This window comes from Mirounga angustirostris, unplaced genomic scaffold (genome assembly GCF_029215605.1).
Source record: "Mirounga angustirostris isolate CCGP_5_RB_7025 unplaced genomic scaffold, mMirAng1.0.hap1 SCAF_16, whole genome shotgun sequence".
In the NCBI taxonomy this organism is placed as follows: Eukaryota; Metazoa; Chordata; class Mammalia; order Carnivora; family Phocidae; genus Mirounga; species Mirounga angustirostris.
In genome coordinates, this window is record NW_026991724.1 from 59,901,862 (window position 1) to 59,920,351 (window position 18,490).

The 18,490-nt window shown below is 54.8% G+C and overlaps 2 protein-coding genes across 2 annotated transcripts; both read left to right on the forward strand.

The window, feature by feature from the left end:
- Positions 1-2,591: 2,591 nt before the first annotated feature.
- RPS5 (ribosomal protein S5) lies at positions 2,592-9,609 on the forward strand. Its single transcript, XM_045892506.3, has 6 exons — positions 2,592-2,747; positions 3,714-3,822; positions 7,617-7,826; positions 7,985-8,113; positions 9,312-9,410; positions 9,491-9,609. Exons 2-6 carry the CDS (start codon positions 3,715-3,717, stop codon positions 9,557-9,559), a joined length of 615 nt encoding a protein of 204 aa, XP_045748462.1. The 5' UTR covers positions 2,592-2,747; position 3,714; the 3' UTR covers positions 9,560-9,609.
- Positions 9,610-9,750: 141 nt separating this feature from the next.
- On the forward strand, positions 9,751-18,198 carry RNF225 (ring finger protein 225). Its single transcript, XM_064580285.1, has one exon. The coding sequence runs from the start codon at positions 10,948-10,950 to the stop codon at positions 12,238-12,240; it is 1,293 nt and encodes a 430-aa protein (XP_064436355.1). The 5' UTR covers positions 9,751-10,947; the 3' UTR covers positions 12,241-18,198.
- The last annotated feature ends 292 nt before the right edge of the window (positions 18,199-18,490 follow it).

The following is an 18,490-nucleotide window of genomic DNA, read 5'->3' on the forward strand; positions in this document are numbered from 1 at the left end:
TTTCCACTGTGTCCTGGAGATGGGGAGGCTGGACCACCCCACGCCTGTCAAGAGGTATGTGAATCTTAGGTTTGCAAGGTTATACCCGCCCCTTCTCACACTATGGGGTTTTACTGCAGGAACTCTCTCCTGCTCTCCAGTGCACAGCAGGTCTATAAAGGTGATTATCTGGGACGCCTGGGTGGCTCAGTCAGTTAAGTGGGCGACTCTTGATTTTGGCTCAGGTCATAATCTCAGGGTCCCGGGATCAAGTCCTACAACAGGCTCCCCGCTCAGTGGGGAGTCTCCTTGTGGAGTCTCTCTCTCCCTCTGCCCCTCCCCCCACTCAGTCACGCTCTCTAAAATAAATTAATAAATCTTAAGAAAAAAAAAAAGATGTCTATTATCAAGTGACAGTAGCCCAGGGCGTAGGATCCAAACTGGCCTTGTCTCATTCTTTTTTTTTCCTGTTTTTGTTTTGTTGTTTTTTTAGTAGGCTCCATGCCCAACAAGGGGCTCAAACTCATGACCCTAAGATCTAGAGTCGAATGCTCTACCAACTGAGCCAACCAGGTGCCCCTGATTCTGTTCTCATTTCTATACTGAAGGGGGAAACTGAGGTTTAGGGGGGTGAGGCCCTCTCAGCTTTTCAGGAGAGAGAAGCAGGGTTGGGAGCCTCCCTTTGGATCCTGCTGAGTGTGAGGGTAACTGGTGCCTCTGCCTCTCTCAGCTTCCCTGCTTTCCCCCAGTTAGCACCTTCCCAGGGACCTCCCCCAGGACCAGCGAGGGCCCCCAAGGATCAGAGAGGGTCCTGCCAGGACCAGGGAAGAGCCCACTTACCCCTTCGCCATCCCCCACAGACCCCAGTGGTAGGCCCAAGGCTGCTCTTTGCACATAACAGGGCAGAGTGCAGGGATAAAGGCCACAGGTTGCAGGGGCTGGGGGTCTTGGTGTCCAGATGCAGTTCCTGTGCCCCCAGGGCAGCCCAGGATCTAATTCCATGCTCAAGCCCACTTCAGGGTGTGTCCTTCTAAGTCCAGGGCCGGGGTGGGGGGAGGAGTGGGACAGGTTGGGGGGCAGCAGCTCCTTCTGCCCACGGGTCCTGTCCCCGGGCTTTAATAAAACCACCATTTTGCACCAAAACAAAACAAAACCAAAACCCAAACAAAAAAAACCAGTCCAGTGGGGCCCAGTCTCTGGTCTGAAACCCTCCTGAAATTGGGGTAGGGGCAGGGGCTAGCCCTTAAAATCAATCAGTAAACAAGGCAGATACTGAGCAGCTGCTATGGGCATGCTCAGAGAGTGAGCAAATGGGGTCACTGGGGATATACAGACGACCTATTAAGTCAAGTGGCTGCACTCCTTGGGGTCTGGCTAGGGGGAGCATCCCCTTGGAGGCAGAGGTAGGCACCAGGAGGTGAGGAGCCCCATGCAGCCCTGGAGAAAAACTCCACCAGATGCCGCCGCATTGTCCTCCTGCCAGCCAGCATGGGTGAGCAACCACAGCGGTCGCTGCCTCTGGGGAGCCCACCTGGACTTAGTCCAGGTCCCAGCTCCACTCCAGGGAGTAGGTGGAGGAGTCGTCAAACAGGCGGGGTGTGTGAAGTTGCAGGCACAAAGTTTTTTCTTTTACAGATTTTATTTATTTGACAGAGAGACGCAGCAAGAGAGGAAACACAAGCAGGGGGAGTGAGAGAGGGAGAAGCAGGCTTCCCGCCGAGCAAGGAGCCTGATGCGGGGCTCGATCCCAGGACCCTGGGATCATGACCCGAGCCGAAGGCAGACGCTTAACGACTGAGCCACCCAGGCGCCCCTGCAGGCACAAACTCTTCAGGCTAGCCACCTGGTCAATGGGTGGGGCTACAGCCGCCACCAGAGCCGACCCCCTGCACCCCTCCAGTGACCTCGGAATCAACACAGGACCCAGATGCATCAAACAGAGTGGAGGCTGTCCCCCCAGTTCACCTGCTGGGCACAGCCCCTGGCCCCAGGTCCAGGGCTCCTCCCCAACCTCCGCCCGCACGCGATGAAAGGCGGCAGGAATTGCAGGGGGCGTAGAGAGATGATGGGGGTACCCTGGCATGGGATGAAGAGAGGTCAAGCCGGAAAGGGTCCCCTCTACGAGGCTCAGGCCCGCAGCAACCCGAGCGTGCGTGGGGCGTGGGGGGGAGGCCGACCCACTAGAGGAACTCGGGCATGCACGTGGAAGCCAGGACCAGCGGAGGGCAGTCGTGACCACCAGGCCCACTCCTCCTCCCCGAGCCTGCAGCTGCGCTTGTCTGTGAAGCGGCCGTGACCTGGACGAAGAATGAGAGGTGCCGAAAAGGCTACCGCACTCGAAACCGGCGTCAGGTGGAGCGTGAAGTCAGCGGCCCAGGAGGGCGAAGAGCCCGAGCCTGACTTTTGCCCTCATTAGACATGGCGGCCTTGGCCTCAGGGAGATCTCTGCGCTTGTGCAAGGGCCCCCAAGAACGGGCAAGTACTGGACGTTAGAACATCCGCCAGGCACACTTGTGGGGCCACTTCTCAAGTGCGCTTGCGCAGGGGATTTACGTATTCCGTTTGGTCCAGAGGGCGCCTTTACATTCTTGTTCCGGATTGGTCTTTGAGTATACGGTGTCTTTTTTGCACACGCGTCGTCCCCGCTGACCCGGAAGTTTTCACCCCCTTTAAAAGCTTCGGTCCGCGGTTCGCGCTCTCTTCCTGTCTGTGCCAGGGCGGCGCGTGGTGCACGCTAATCGATTGTGACGTCCCGGCTGCGCCCTCAGGTGAGGCCGTCGCCGGGTCCGGGGGTCCGAGGAATGATTCAGGATTTTCCGAGGAGCCATGAGCGACCCCCGAGGCTTGGGGCTTTCCTTGGGTGGGGGGTTTCCTCTCTTTCTCCGGAAAACGTGCTGAGGAACGCGGAGGCGCAGGAAAGTTACGCTTTCCTTGGTGTCCCGCCGCCTCCGTACCTTTGCCCCGCGGCGGGGCTCGGGAATATTGGTTTGGCCCCTGCAGTGGTGAGTTGAGATGGGAGGTTTCCGTTATTCTTAGATACGTGATGCACTCTCCGGCATGTACACGGTTTTCTCTTTAGTAGCAGGTCCTAGTACGTTCTTGAGCCTTTGCCTTGATAATGTGCAGAATTCGTGTAGTGATCTTTTTTTTTTTAGTTTATTGATTTGACAGAGAGAGAGATAGTGAGAGCAGGAACACAAGCAGGGGGGGTGGGGGAGGGAGAAGCAGGCTTCCCGCCGAGCAGGGAGCCTGATGCGGGGCTCGATCCCAGGTCCCTGGGATCATGACCTGAGCCGAAGGCAGTTGCTCAACCGACTGAGCCACCCAGGTGCCCCTCGTGTAGTGATCCTTGATGGCAGATTAACGTTTCCATTTAATTCAAGAGGAAGCAGAGTCTAAAGCAGTTTGACTCTCCCAGCGTGGCAGAGCTCGTTAATGATGTGGCTGGGGTTTGAACTCGAGCGGATGCAGTGTCAGGGTATTTGGCATTTCCGTTCCAGATAATGGTCCGTGCAGCAGCTGTTGACCCGGGCCTGCCAGCTCTTGGTTCCCGGGGTCCTTGGTGAGAGAGATGCTTCTTGCTTACATGACAGCTAAGTGGTTTTTCTAGGACTCAGAAAGATGGACCCGATGTTTACAGCCTTTCTTGGTTCCACATAGCTTCCCGATTTACAGCGTGCGGGCCAGCCTCACAGTGGTGGGTGTGTCTGGGCTCTGACAGTTTGTGTTCCTAGGATGACCGAGTGGGAGACAGCTGCACCTGCAGTGGCGGAGACCCCTGACATCAAGCTGTTTGGGAAATGGAGCACCGATGATGTTCAGATCAATGACATTTCCTTGCAGGTGAGGGGGGTATGGTGGTTGTGCTCTCCCCAGTTAGGGGTTTAGGGGCACACAGGGAATCTTTCAGGAGGGGTGACTTGAAACTTGTTGCTGTAGAATTGAAGACATGACAGGTAAAGGAGGGGTCCCTGGACCACCACACCCACCATGTCTGTTTTTCCCTTGTGTTTTGTTAATCGGTTGCTACACGAGATGGTTCCTTTCTCAGGGATAGCATCACATCCCACAGGGTTTTTGTGTGCATGTTTTGGTTCTCTTTTTCTTTGTGTTTTTATTGTTTGTTTTTGTTAAGATTTCTTTATTTACGTGAGAGAAGGAGTGCGTGCAGGGGCAGAGGGAGTCTTCAAACAGGCTTTCCCGATGGGAGAGGAGCCTGATCCCACAACCCATGAGATCTTGACCTGAGCCGAACCCAAGAGCAAGAGGCTTAACCGGCTGAGCCACCCACGCACCCTAGTTTGGGGTTGTTTTGCCTCAGATCATTCTTTTGCATGTGGAAATCCAGTTATCCCGGCCCTATTTGATTTTTGTTCTTGGAGTTTTGTGTGTTTTATTTAGCAAATTTAGGCTATATGCTGTCTTAACTTAAATCTCTTTTGTACATCGTATAAATGTATGTCAGCACCACCATTTGTTGAAAAGATTATTTCCCCTATTGAATGGTCTTGGCATCCTTGTTGAAAATAAGTTGAGCGAACATGGGGCGCCTGGGTGGCTCAGATGGTTAAGCGTCTGCCTTCGGCTCAGGTCATGATCACAGGGTCCTGGGATCGAGCCCTACATCGGGCTCCTGGCTCAGTGGGGAGCCTGCTTCTCCCTCTCCCTATGCCTCTCCCCCTGCTCATGCTCTCTCTCTGTGTCTCAAATGAATAAATAAAATCTTTCAAAAAAGAAGTTGAGCACAGATATATGGGTTTATTTCTGGACTCTGAATTCTTTTCCATTGGTCTGTAAATCTATCCGTAAGTCAGTACCACACTGTCTTGATTTACTGTAGCTTTTTAATAGGTTTTGAAATCAGGAAATCATTGGGAGTCCTCCCAGTTTATCTTAACCCTCATACTGTTTTACACTGGGCCTCACCAGGACTTTTGTGGGCCCTTCATTAAAAAGAAACTATATTTTGTGACTGCATTGGTATAAAGACAAAGTTCGGATTTGATTTCTTTTTTCATTTTAAAAGAAATTAAAACACCTTTTGTTGTGTCAGAACATATCACGGGGGGCGCCTGGGTGGCTCAGTCGTTGAGCGTCCACCTTCGGCTCAGGTCACAATCCCAGGGTCCTGGGATCGAGCCCTGCCTCGGGCTCCCTGCTCTGCGGGAAGCCTGCTTCTCCCTCTCCCACCCCCCCGCTTGTGTTCCCTCTCTCGCTGTGTCTCTCTGTCAAAAAATAAATAAAACCTTTAAAAAAGAACATATCATGGGATCTAGGCACTATGCCTAATGGAGGATTCAGTCCTGTTTTTCACCCTGGATGTTTTGTAGAACTGTTTCCCTTCATGGCTTTGTTCAGCGAGGTCCACAAACTTTTTTTTTTTTTTTTTAAGATTTTATTTATTTATTTGAGAGAGAGAGAATGAGAGAGAAAGAACACATGAGAGGGGATAGGGTCAGAGGGCAAAGCAGACTCCCTGCCGAGCAGGGAGCCCGATGTGGGACTCGATCCAGGGACTCCAGGATCATGACCTGAGCCGAAGGCAGTCACTTAACCAACTGAGCCACCCAGGCACCCTGAGGTCCACAAACTTAAAGGGCCAGATAGTGAGTATTTTAGTCTTTGTAGGTCACATGTGGTTTCTGTCACATGTGTTTGCATCCTTGCTTTTTTTTTGTGCATCCTTTTAAAAATGTGAAAATAGGGACGCCTGGGTAGCTCACTCGGTTAAGGGTCTGCCTTCAGCTCAGGTCATGATCCCAGAGTCCCCCATCAGGCTCCTTGCTCAGCAGGAAGCCTGCTTCTCCCTCTGCCTGCTGTTCTCCCTGCTAGTGCTTGCTCTCTCTGACAAGTAAATAAGATCTTTTAAATATAATAAATAAAATATTTTTTAAAATGTAAAAACAATTTCTCACTTTTCCCTAGTGCTCTCTTAGGGGCTGGGGAAGCAGAAGTCAATGTCATGCCAGAATGCTCTTGTCTTTTTTTTTTTTTTTTTTTTTTTAAGATTTTATTTATTTATTTGAGAGAGAGAGAATGAGAGACAGAGCACGAGAGGGAAGAGGGCAGAGGGAGAAGCAGACCCCCTGCTGAGCAGGGAGCCCGATGTGGGACTCGATACCGGGACTCCAGGATCATGACCTGAGCCGAAGGCAGTCGCTTAACCAACTGAGCCACCCAGGCGCCCCTGAATGCTCTTGTCTTGAAAGATGTGCAAGGCTTTACCATAGAGCTGGACATTTTAACCAAACCCTGCCAAGACATTTGGTATTTGTGGGTTTTTTTGCCCAGTGTAAAGCCCTGCATGGAGACCTGTCTACTTGCCTATTTGTGCAGGTGCTTCTCTCCAGGTAGACACCAGACTGTCATTCTAGTGTCTGAATTCCGTGTTCTTTTTCTGTTACGCCTTGTGTCTACAGAAATATGATGTGTGTGGGGCCTCTCATGTGTTAAGTGATAGAATGACGTTTGGGTGTATTTTGCAGTGGAACAGTTGACAGTAGTTCTCTTCACATAGGTGTAGTTCCTCTGATTTGAACGCCCTCTAACATTTTGGTATTTTCTAGACATTTTCTTGGGAAATGACGTATGCGTATATAGGAAGGATTGTTGGATAATTCTACTAAAACAGTGGTTCTCTGGAGTGATTTTTCCCCCACCCCTTTTAGGTGACACTTGGCAATGTCTGGATACATTTTTAGTTGCTAAGGTTGAGAGGGGTGCTGCCAGCATACTGGATGCTGCTAAATATTCTGTGGTGCACAGGACAGCGCCCACAACGAGAGCTAATTGATTTAAAACATCCATAGTGCCCAGGGCGCCTGGGTGGCTCAGTTGTCACGCGTCTGCCTTCGGCTCAGGTCATGATCCCAGGGTCCTGGGATCGAGCCCCGCATCGGGCTCCCTGCTCCGCAGGAGGCCTGCTTCCCCTCTCCCACTCCCCCTGCTTGTGTTCCCTCTCTCGCTGTGTCTCTCTCTGTCAAATAAATAAATAAAATATTCATAGTGTAGAGTTTGAGGAACACTTAAAAATGAGATCGTGGGGCACCTGGGTGGCTTAGTAGGTTAAGTGTCTGCCTTCAGCTCAGGCCATGATTCCAGGGTCCTGGGATGGAGTCCCATGTCAGGACCCCTGCTCTGCAGCGGGGAGTCTGCTCCCTCTCCCCTGTTCATGCTCTCTCAAATAAATAAAATCTTAAAAAAAAAAAAAAACAACTGAGATGGTAAGTTGTGATCTTGGTTCTCCATCTCCCTTCCTCCCATTATAATGGAAGTGTTCTTTTTTTTTAAGATTTTATTTAGTTATATGAGAGAGAGAGCACAGGCAGAGGGAGAAGCAGACTCCCACTGGCCAGGGAGCCCAATGTAGGGCTCCATCCCAGGACTCTGAGATCGTGACCTGAGCCGAAGGCAGACGCTGAACTGACTGAGCCACCCAGGTGCCCCAAGGAAGTGCTTTTTTTAGTGACTTGATAGTCACTTGTTAGGGTTTTACTTTTTTTGTGGCAGGCAGGGCCCTCACAGTCAAGCCACCACAGGTGGGTGAGGGCTACCCCGAGTGGATGCTCAGTCCCTCTGGTTCCTGACCATCCTACTCCTGACCATGGTCCTTCCATCCCCTCTCCCTGCTGCCCCAGGATTACATTGCAGTGAAGGAGAAGTATGCCAAGTACCTGCCCCACAGTGCAGGGCGATATGCGGCCAAGCGCTTCCGTAAGGCACAGTGCCCCATTGTCGAGCGTCTCACCAACTCAATGATGATGCATGGCCGTAACAATGGCAAGAAGCTCATGACCGTGCGCATTGTCAAGCATGCCTTCGAGATCATCCATCTGCTCACTGGTGAGGTAGGACTGTGAGACCTGATGAGGCTGAACGCCCTTAGTACACCCTAAAGCCAATAGCTGCCCCATGGCGTGCATGCCAGGGTCCACCAGGTTTTAGGGGTGAGGAGATAGGGGAGGGATGTGGACTGGATGTCAGGTTCATGGCTGCCTTCTCCTAGAACCCCCTGCAGGTCCTGGTGAATGCAATTATTAACAGCGGTCCCCGGGAGGACTCAACCCGCATTGGGCGAGCCGGAACAGTGAGGCGTCAGGCTGTCGACGTGTCCCCCCTGCGCCGTGTGAATCAGGTGGGCTTGGGGCAGAAATTGGCAGGTGGGAAGGTTTGTCCTGTCTGTGTGTTTTACCTGGAGTGTCCTTTCCTCCAGGAAGCCTTCCTGCATTTCCATCACATTCAGGGCAGATACTAGTTCTGGCCCCGCTCTTGAGCAACATTTGCCTGAGGCACAGTTTCATTTGAGTATATTTTTACATACTGTGTGTGGATGTGTGTGTGTGTTTTTTTTTTCCACAGACCATTTGAGAATAAGTTGCGGGCTTTCTAACCATTTCCCCCTTAACATTTTAGTGGGTGTCTCCTAAGAACAAGGATACTCTGTCCCCCCCATCACTCCAGGAATTTAACAGAGATAGAACTGTTCCAGGTTCCGTCACTGCAGCTGGCCATTTTCACTCAAGGGTCCCGGTCAGGATACTCTGTCCCCGCCATCACTCCAGGAATTTAACAGAGATAGAACTGTTCCAGGTTCCGTCACTGCAGCTGTCCGTTTTCACTCAAGGGTCCCGGTCAGGATACTCTGTCCCCCCCATCACTCCAGGAATTTAACAGAGAGAGAACTGTTCCAGGTTCCGTCACTGCAGCTGGCCGTTTTCACTCAAGGGTCCCGGTCAGGATACTCTGTCCCCCCCAACACTCCAGGAATTTAACAGAGAGAGAACTGTTCCAGGTTCCGTCACTGCAGCTGGCCGTTTTCACTCAAGGGTCCCGGTCAGGATACTCTGTCCCCCCCATCACTCCAGGAATTTAACAGAGAGAACTGTTCAGGTTCCGTCACTGCAGCTGTCCGTTTTCACTCAAGGGTCCCGGTCAGGATACTCTGTCCCCCCCATCACTCCAGGAATTTAACAGAGAGAGAACTGTTCCAGGTTCCGTCACTGCAGCTGGCCGTTTTCACTCAAGGGTCCCGGTCAGGATACTCTGTCCCCCCCATCACTCCAGGAATTTAACAGAGAGAGAACTGTTCCAGGTTCCGTCACTGCAGCTGGCCGTTTTCACTCAAGCGTCCCGCTCAGCAGCACACGCTGCGTTGCATTTCGCCTGGTGCTGCCCGTGGGCTCCTCCTGTGTCTTGTCTCAGGCTCACTGGGCCAATGCATGGCAGTATGGTAGCCGGCATGTGTTGGCGGGCCTAGGGTCCTGGAGGACGCTGGCCTCTCTGGTGGGGGGCACCCCCTGCCCCCCGGCTTAGCTGACCCCTGTGCTCCCTAGGCCATCTGGCTGCTGTGCACAGGTGCCCGCGAGGCCGCCTTCCGGAACATCAAAACTATTGCCGAGTGCCTAGCAGATGAGCTCATCAATGCAGCCAAGGTGAGTGAGGACACGGGGAGGCGGCCAGTTCACGGGGAAGCTGCTCCAGTATTCAGAACCAACCCTCTGTCTCCTTGCAGGGCTCCTCCAATTCCTATGCTATCAAGAAGAAGGACGAGCTGGAACGTGTGGCCAAGTCCAACCGTTGACCACCTGGCTGTGGCTTCAATAAACCCGTCTGCCTTGGGGCAGCCTCACCCACCTGTGCCAGTGTCTGTCCTGGGGGGGCTCTGGAGTGGGGATGGCCCCAGTGTCCTGAGGAGCTGCCCACGTTTCTGACCTGTCTCTTGGTGCCTGGGGACCCGGGCTCACCAGGGGAGTAACTCTGCTCAGGAAGCACCACTGACTCAGAACCATGGCACCCCGGGGTGCAGGCCTGGCCACCTGGAGTGCTGGAAATGAGCGGGGTGGGGTTGTCCTGGCATAGATGTCACTCTGGTCTGGGGAAGGGCTTGGTGTTGATCCATGAGATCTGGGAGGCATGTTGCCTGCAAGCAGCCCCAGGAAGAGGTCTCCAAGGCTAGTGGTCTGGGCCACCATTTCCAGCCCCCTGTCTGCTGGTTTGGCAGGGGCCAGCCCTGTCCAGCGCACTGTGGGGTCTGCCCACCTTCCACTCCAGGACTCCAGAGGTTCCTCTTTGTTCTGGCCAGGTTCCCCCAGGGGCTCCAGGCTGCCTCTGCATGTTTTTTTTAAGATTTTTTATTTATTTGACAGCAAGAGAGGGAGCACAATCGGGGGGAGTGGGAGAGGGAGAAGCAGGCTTCCCTGTGAGCAGGGAGCCCAATGGAGGGCTCCATTCCAGGACCCTGGGATCGCAACCTGAGCAAAGGCAGATGCTCAACGACTGAGCTGCCCAGGCACCCCTGCCTCCACATTTTGTGTAGTCATGACTGCAGCCTAACCCTGGGTGCCCACAGGGCCACTGCCACACCAGGTTCTTGAAAGTGGGTTCATGAGGTGATGGAAGACTTGGGTGGGGGGTTATTGCCCATCCACTGGGCCAGACTGTCAATGGCCTGTCTGCCTGTGCCATCCATTACCTTCCTGCCGCCCCCACATCCGGCCAAGGTCAGGCTTGGTGTGCATCCTGGAGGGACCTGTCTTGGGGGCGGGCCAGGCAGTCAGACAAGTCTGACAGGTACCCTGGGAACCTGGGATCTGGAGGGAGTGGTACCAAGACAGCACCCTCCTGCAGGGAGGAGCACCTAGAATGCAGCTGGGGGTAGGCAGAGGACTGGGGTCAGAACTGGCAGGGACGTGCCAGCCAGCGGGAGGAGGCACCAACAGGTAGGAAGAGCCCAAAGGCCACCTGGTGTCTGTCATGTGGGGAACCTCTGGCACTTGTTCTGGGCTTCCATCATTGCTCTGTGCTGCTGGGCTCCAATCCTGAGGCTTGGGTGTCCTCTTTTCCTCATCTGCCCCTCCTGGAGTCTTGAATGGACCCCTTAGGGTCGAACTAGTTCTCTTAGAGGTCCCTATCTTCTGCTCCTCTCCATGTTGGATCCTCCCCATTGCTTGTCTGGGGTCCTTCCTGGTGATGGGTCCTCAGCTTTCCTCTCTGCCCCTTCCCTGCCTGTCTAGCTTAGGACCTATTGTGCCCCCTGGGTCTGTCCCTGTCCCCAATCCTCTGCCCTCCCATCTATTCCCCGCCCCCTCAAGTCCTGAAGCTTCCTCGACTTTCTACCTGGACACCCTTTCTCTCTGCTTCTACCCCGCGAGCGAGTCGCTTACTGTTCCTATTCTCTCTGTTCCTTGGCTCTACACCGCCTTCTTTGGATGCCCCTGCTCTGTGTTGGCCATCCCCTCCAGAGTCCAGTCCCTGACCCTCCACAGACCCTCCTCCATTCTTCCACCGCCTGCTTCCCTGGCTGACGGCCCGCCTCTCCCCTCAGGTCCGGTCCGGATGCCGTGCCCTCGGCCTCCCTGGCTCCGCCGTCCTCGGGCCCCTCGGGGCTCGGGTCCCAGCTCCCCGAGCTCACTCTCTGCGTTCCGCTCCCCCGGCAGGGAAGGGGAGGAGGAGGAAGGGGACGGCAGCCCGGGCTCCGGCCCCATCCTGACCCCCGCGTCCCCCGGGGAGTGTCTCATTTGTGTGTCACCCTTCGACGGCGTCTTCAAGCTGCCCAAGCGCCTGGACTGCGGCCACGTCTTCTGCCTCGAGTGCCTGGCTCGCCTGTCCCTGGCCACGGCGGGTGGCGGCGACGCGGTGGCCTGCCCCGTGTGCCGCGCGCCCACGCGCCTGGCCCCGCGCCGAGGGCTGCCCGCGCTGCCCACGCAGCCCGGCCTGCTGCCCCGCGACGCGCGCGCGCCGCTGCGGCGCCAGGGCTCGGTGCGCTTCGACCGCCGCCGCGGCCTGCTCTACCTGCGGCCGCCGCCGCCCCCGGCCGGAGCGCGCAAGTGCCGCGCCGCGCGCCCGCCGCCGCCCCCGCCGCCGCTGCGCCTCGGCCGCCCGCTGTCCCGCCGCCTTTCCTTTTCCAGCCCGGCCTGGGCCTTCAACGCGGCAGTGGCGCTGGCGGTGCTGGTGGCCGCGGGCCTCGTCGTCTCGGGCGTCTACATCTTCTTCCTCATCCCCCACGCCGCCTCCTCCGACCCCGTGCGGCCCCAGCTCGTGGCGCTCGCCCCGGCGCCCGGGTTCTCCTGGTTCCCGCCTCGGCCCGCACCGGGGACGCCCTGGACGCCGCGCCCCATGGGCCCTGACCAGGACCGCGCCCTGCCAGGGGCTGCGGACGACGTGCTGGAGCCCGAGGAGGGCTCCGAGGACACAGCGGAGGCTGAGGGGATGCTGGACAGGCCCCCGGAGCGCACGTGGGGGGCAGAGGCCGGCCCGGGCTGAGCTCCGCGGGGACGGGGTGGGAGGACCGTGTGGGGGCCACGGTAAATGCATCTGTGCTGCAGTCCTCTCTCCAGGCCTGGGGACCTCGTGTCCTGGTGGGGCCCTGACCAAGAGGCAGCCTGGGGATGCCTGTGGGCGCTCCAGGCTCAACTAGCTCCTTGATCCTAGGGGAGGCCTTAGCAAGGTGCATGGAAATTACCCATTTCTCTGAGGGGAGGCCTAGTGGGATCATTCCAGGCATCATCACCACGGAGCAGGGACCCTCTCAAGGAGCAACCCCTGCCTTCATTCCCACAGGGGCCCTCTGGGAGCACCCGTGATCCCAGTCACTGGGGCATCCAGCTGAGGCTGCCCTGACCCCCATCTTTGAAAAGGTCCTTCTGGGAGGCACTCCTAAACCTCGTCTCCGTGGGAGTCCGGCTAGGGAGCGCCTCTGACCAACATCGTGCAAGTACCCTGCTAGGGGCACCATCAGCCCCTACGGAGGGTCCTGCTGAGTGCCCCCGCAGTCATCATCAGACCCCTGGGGGAGCATCCTCAGCTAGCAGCTAGGGCTGAAGGCTCTGATTTACTCACCCTGTGGGCGCACTGCAGGGCTGGAGGCCCCTATGTTTGGTGGCAAAGCTGCTACTGCTGTTGGTCTCTGGTCATACCCCCCTGCCTGGCCCATTGCAGCCCTCCCCACCCCCACCGAGGCTGTGGAGCTTATTTTCCCTCTGCTGCATGCAGGTTGGGTCTGGGTGGGATCCAGCTGTTTCCATGCTGGTCTTGGGTTGTCTCTCTGCACACATGGCTGGGGCTTGGGCTTGAAGGGGCAGGGGTGGCCTGGCCAGGGCTGAGGAGGGACACATAGGGCCTGAGCCTCTAAGATTAGCTCCCACTTAGTCCTGAGCACCAATCTGCAAATGGAAGCCTCAACTACTGCTGTGGGTCGTGGCTTCTGGGATCCTGCTGACACGCTGTGGGGCAGCTGTGGTCACCAAGGCTCAAAGACAAGGTTGCCCTCTGGGTCAGCGCCACATGATTTTGGGGGTGGCTGCTCCTGGGTCTCTCTGGCCTGCTAGGAGACATCCTGGCCTCTCCCTAGGTGCTAGAACCCCCATCACCCCCTTCTCTACTCATCAATTTCTCGGGGCCAGTTATGACACCTCCTCCTCCAGAGCTCCATCAACCTTTTTTGGCATCGCTGTTATTCCCCTAGGTGAAGCCTCAGCCCTGACAGCAGCCTACAGGGAGGGCGGCTCTTGGGTTCCTGTCCTCCTCCTCTCAGAAGCCTTCCTGGGTTAGTCATCACAGGCAGATGGCTGCCACCCTCTACACAAACTGAACACAGGCCTTCTGTATCCCCCCAGGCTCTGGAGCCCACATCCTGTCTCACTTCACCCAGAGCCAGGGTTCTGTGTTTTATGGGTGGGAATGGGGCATTTTCCAGAGAGAAATGTGACTTCTGTGGGGCTGGAGGCTCTTGTTTGATTTGTTTATATGTGTGTCCTCAGTGCTTGGCATACAGGAGGTGCCAGATAGTTTTCTGGGGAGTGATAGCCTTGCAGGTGACCAAGAGGCAGCCTGGGGATGCCTGTGGGCCCTCCAGGCTCAACTAGCTCATAGCCACCCTGATCTAGGCATGTCAGTGGAGCTCCTTTTGATGGGAGGCGCTGCTTCCGGTTGGGAAGCCAGAGGGGGACCATCAGGACATCAAAGGGGGGACGACTTGGTCAGGCTGGAGCAGGGTTGGTGGTCTAGATTAGTTTTCGCTGACTGCTGCAACAAATAACTGAGTTCCTTAGAACAACACACATTAATTATCTTATAGTTCTGCAGGCCAGGAGTCTTGAAATCATTTTTACCTCTAAAGTGAAGTGTCCTCAGGGCTAACTCCTCTGGAGAGTCCAGGAGAGAATTTCCTTAGCTTTTCATCTTTTAGAGCTACATTCCTTGGCTTCTTCCTCTTCCTTCATATTTTGTTTTATTTTTTAAAGTAATCTCTACGCCCCATATGGGGCTCAAATTCACAATCCCAAGATCAGGAGTCCCATGCTCTACTGATTGAGCTGACCAGGCACCCTGTCTTCCTCTATCTTCAAAGGCAGCAGCATCGCATCTTCAAAGCTCTGACTGTCCTGCCTCCCTCTTTCACTTATAAGGATACTGTGACAACATTGAGCCTGCCCCGATAATCCAGGATAATTTCCCCAGATCGACAGCTTAATTTAATCACATCTGCAGAGTCCATTCTGCCATTTTAGGTAGCAGATTCACAGATTCTGGGGATTAGGATCTGGCGATCTTTGGGGGCCATTATTCAGCTTACCATGGAGTCTCAGATATTCCTCTTCTCACCCCTTCCTTCCTCCACCCCAGGCTGGGAGAGTGGGGAGGGGCAGAAGTTGGGCCCAGCCAGGGGAGTCAGAAAGGGGCCCTTAGCTGGTGGTGCACAGAAGGGGGGAAAGAAAATGCTCCCTGCCTGAGGGTGTTCAAGAAAGGCTTCCTGAAAGGAGACCTGTACCTTCGAAAGAGCTGGCATCAAGGAGAGGGACCTGGGGCAGTAAGGGGGTGGCTGAGGGCAGTGGGCAGGGCTGACCCCTCCCCTCGTCCTAACTAGCTTCCTCCTAGGGGCTAGGGAAAGTATGGCTTCTCCATTTTCCCAACTGGGAGACTGAGGCCCCAGTCTCTCCTCCCTTAAAATGAGGCTGATGATAGATCCCAGGGGTCCTGAACATTCCTGTCTGCTAATTACTACCTAGATGCCTGCCCACCTACTGCCCACGAACAAAGGGGTTGCCGAAAACCACCCTGGGGCCAGTGTGATGGGGGCCTCCTCCCCATCCTTGCCTACCAGCCTCTGGGGCCACCCTCCCTGCCCTCCCTCTGCCTACTTCAGCCCTGCTGCATAACCACCTGCCGTGGGCTTGCTCCTCCTCCTAGGTCCTGGTGCCTGTGAATACCCAGAGAGGGGGAGTCAATCTCAGTGCCTGGCATGGTGCCAGAGATGCCAGACCTTGGTTCTCTCTTCTGTAAAATGGGTGACAATAAACACCTTACTTGCAGGGAAAATTAGTTAATCTACAAGTATTTATTGAGCCCCTGCTATATACCAAGGGTGCACTGGGGACACCTCAGGAAAAAGGAGGGCCCTCACATGGCACATGACATCCAGAAAGCTGAGCAGAGGAGCCATCAACTTGGCCACACTGCCTTCCCTGTCAAGCTCGTGGAGTCCCCAGTTCCCCAAACCTTTCCCAGGTTCTCCTCCAGCTCTGCTCCCTTTGCCCCCGGAGGGACGCCAAGTGCTCCATTCTACAGGGATCTGGCCAGTCTCTCCTCATGAGAGTCAAAGAGGCCCCTGCCCACACCTCACCCGTCACCAGCCATCGGGTCATCTTTTTTTTTTTTTTTTTTAAGATTTTATTTATTTGACAGAGAGACACAGCGAGAGAGGGAACACAAGCAGGGGGAGTGGGAGAGGGAGAAGCAGGCTTCCTGCCGAGCAGGGAGCCCGATGCGGGGCTCGATCCCAGGACCCTGGGATCATGACCTGAGCCGAAGGCAGACGCTTAACGACTGAGCCACCCAGGCGCCCCTCAGGTCATCTTCTTGAGGCCAAGAGAACAAGGGCCACGGAGGGCCCCCACTGGACTAAGAAGGGCAGTATCCAGACTGACATATGGGGAAACTGGGGCTGTCAGGCTGGGCAGGGTGTGGATTCAGACTGGGACCAGAGAACTTTCTGCAAAACACCTTCTCCCCTCAATTGCACACCCTGGTAGGGTAGCCTTGGTCTTTCCCCCCGCTTTCCCCCCATCCTGCAATCAAAGTTCTCTCTCCATACTTGGAGGCTTCCCTCCTCAGTAACACCTGCACACAAACCAGGGGGGCTTGAGGGAACTTCTAGCAATCCTGGCTGGGGGCTACTTGAGTGTCCTCACAACATGGCGATTGGCTTCCCTCAGAGCAAGTGAGCCAAGAGAGAACAAAGCCAAGAAGCCACAGTGCCTTTTATGACCTAGCCTCAGAAGTCACATTCTGTCATCTCCCCCATATGCTATTGGGTACCCTATTCACTATGGAAGGGAACTAAGTGAGCATGCGAATACAAGACAATGAGACTCATGGTGGTCACTTTGGAGGCCAGCCCTCTACCTAAAGTGGAGTCACCAGCACAGTCCTCTGTCTTCTTTAGCCAAGCAGGCCCGTGCCACTCCCTTGGACCTGCTCTCTGGTGAGAGAGTCCCAGGTGTTTGGTTGAATCCTCACGGTGATGACCCTGTCACCCTTTCTGTGAGTGTTGGTGAGGGAAGGGAGAAGCCAGTGCCAGACAGTAGCACCAAGTAGGGAGTGTGGCAGAACCAAGGAGAGAAAGGGAAGAGTGTCTGGCTTCGTTCTTACCTGTCTCCAGGCTCCCAAATCTTAAGGGAGGGAGGAAACATGGAACTGTGGGTGTTGGCGGGGTGCGGTGGGGGGGTCGAGGGTGGTGGCATTAGAACAGCTGACTCTTCCAGGCCCCTTGCCCTCCGATGTTGGAGGAGTGGGACTGAAGCATTGCAGTGGTTCAGACCTGGACTAAGCACCTTCCTGCTGCCGTCTGTAGTGTTTGCACATCACTGCTGGGGGAGGGGACGCAGGGGGGCAGCAGGTGGCAAGGGTGCTAGGGACCAGCTGGCCTGTTGAGGAATGTGTCTGAGATCAGAGATCTGTGCAGGAAGCTGGATGTGCTGCCCTCACTCCATGCTGTCCGGAACCAGCTGGCACGGATTCAGGGGCCTAGTGAGGCGCCAAGGCAGCTTAATTGTTTCGCAGCGGAAGCATGACTCATCCCAGGATCTACCCTGTCCTACAGCCTCGGTGAGCCACTGCAGTCAGCCCTGCCCACTGTACCACCAAATAAGAGTGTCTTTGTGCACCTGGAGCCTCGATCCACACCAAGTCATCTATGCCAACAGCGTGATTTATGGTGGGGGCTTTAGGCCGTGCTGCACCAGTTTGGTCTCTGGGGGAGCCAGAGACTGAGTAATAAGGTCAGTTACATGGGTGCTGCACGACTTCGTTACTATTTCCCAGTGAAAACCCTGGGCACCAAGACTTAGGTGAGTGCACCAGTGGCAACATTCCATACGTGTTGTCATATATATTGTTTCTGGGAGAAGCGAGTGCTGCGTGTGACTCCACTGGGAGAGGACATCCGAAAGCTTGTGCCTGATCTATCCTAGTAGTCCCTGTTCTATATGCCTCTTTCCTTTGCCGGATTTTAAATGATATCTTTTCACTGCAATAAACTGTAAATAAGGGGCGCCTGGGTGGCTCAGCGGTTAAGTGGCTGCCTTCAGCTCACGTCATGATCCTGGGGTCCTAGGATCGAGTCCTGAGCCAGGCTCCTGCTCTCCTGCTCAGCAGGGTGTCTGCTTCTCCCTTTGCCCCCCCGCCCCACTCATGCGTGCTCACGCGCACGCACTCTCTCTCAAATAAAATCTTAAAAAAAAAATAAACTGCAACTAAGAATATAACAGGTTTTCTGAGTCTGTGAATCCTCCTAGTCAATCTTCAAAATGGAAGGCTCTGAGGCAACCCCTGGCTATCCTGCAGGGCTTGGCATGGCCGCCTCCTACCAGCTGCTGACCTGTGACTGGAAGGGCACCCCGGCAATCTTCACTCGCAGGCAGTGCTGGGCCGGTCACACCGCAGCTGTTATGTATGGCCACCTCTACCATTTCCCTCTCTAGCAAATTCCTTCCATCCACTTTTGTTTTACATACAGCTTTTGCCAAGCTCTGGTTAAATTCTTCAGCTCTGTAACTTAAAAAAAAAAAAAAGTTTTAAGTTTTAAGTAATCTCTGTGCCCAATGTGGGGCTCAAACTGATGACCCCCAGTTGAACAGTCGTGAGCTCTACTGACTGAGCCAGCCAGGCACCCCACCTCTGTAACTTCTTAATCAGGAGCCAGAAAACGTTTTGTGTAAAGGGTCAGACCATAAATATTTTCACCTTTGTGGGCTGTGCAGTTTCTAGTCACTATTCAACTCTGTCAGTGTAGTGGCTAGTATCTAATTACAAGAAACAGCTAGTATTGGCAAGGATGTGGAGAAAAAGGAACACTTGTGCACTGTTGGTAGGAATGTAAACTGGTGCAACTGCTGTGGGAAACAGTATGGAGGTTCCTCAAAAACTTAAAAATAGAAATACCACACAGTCCAGTAGTTTACTGAGGAAAATGAAAACAATCTGAAAATATATATGCACCCTTATGTTTACTGCA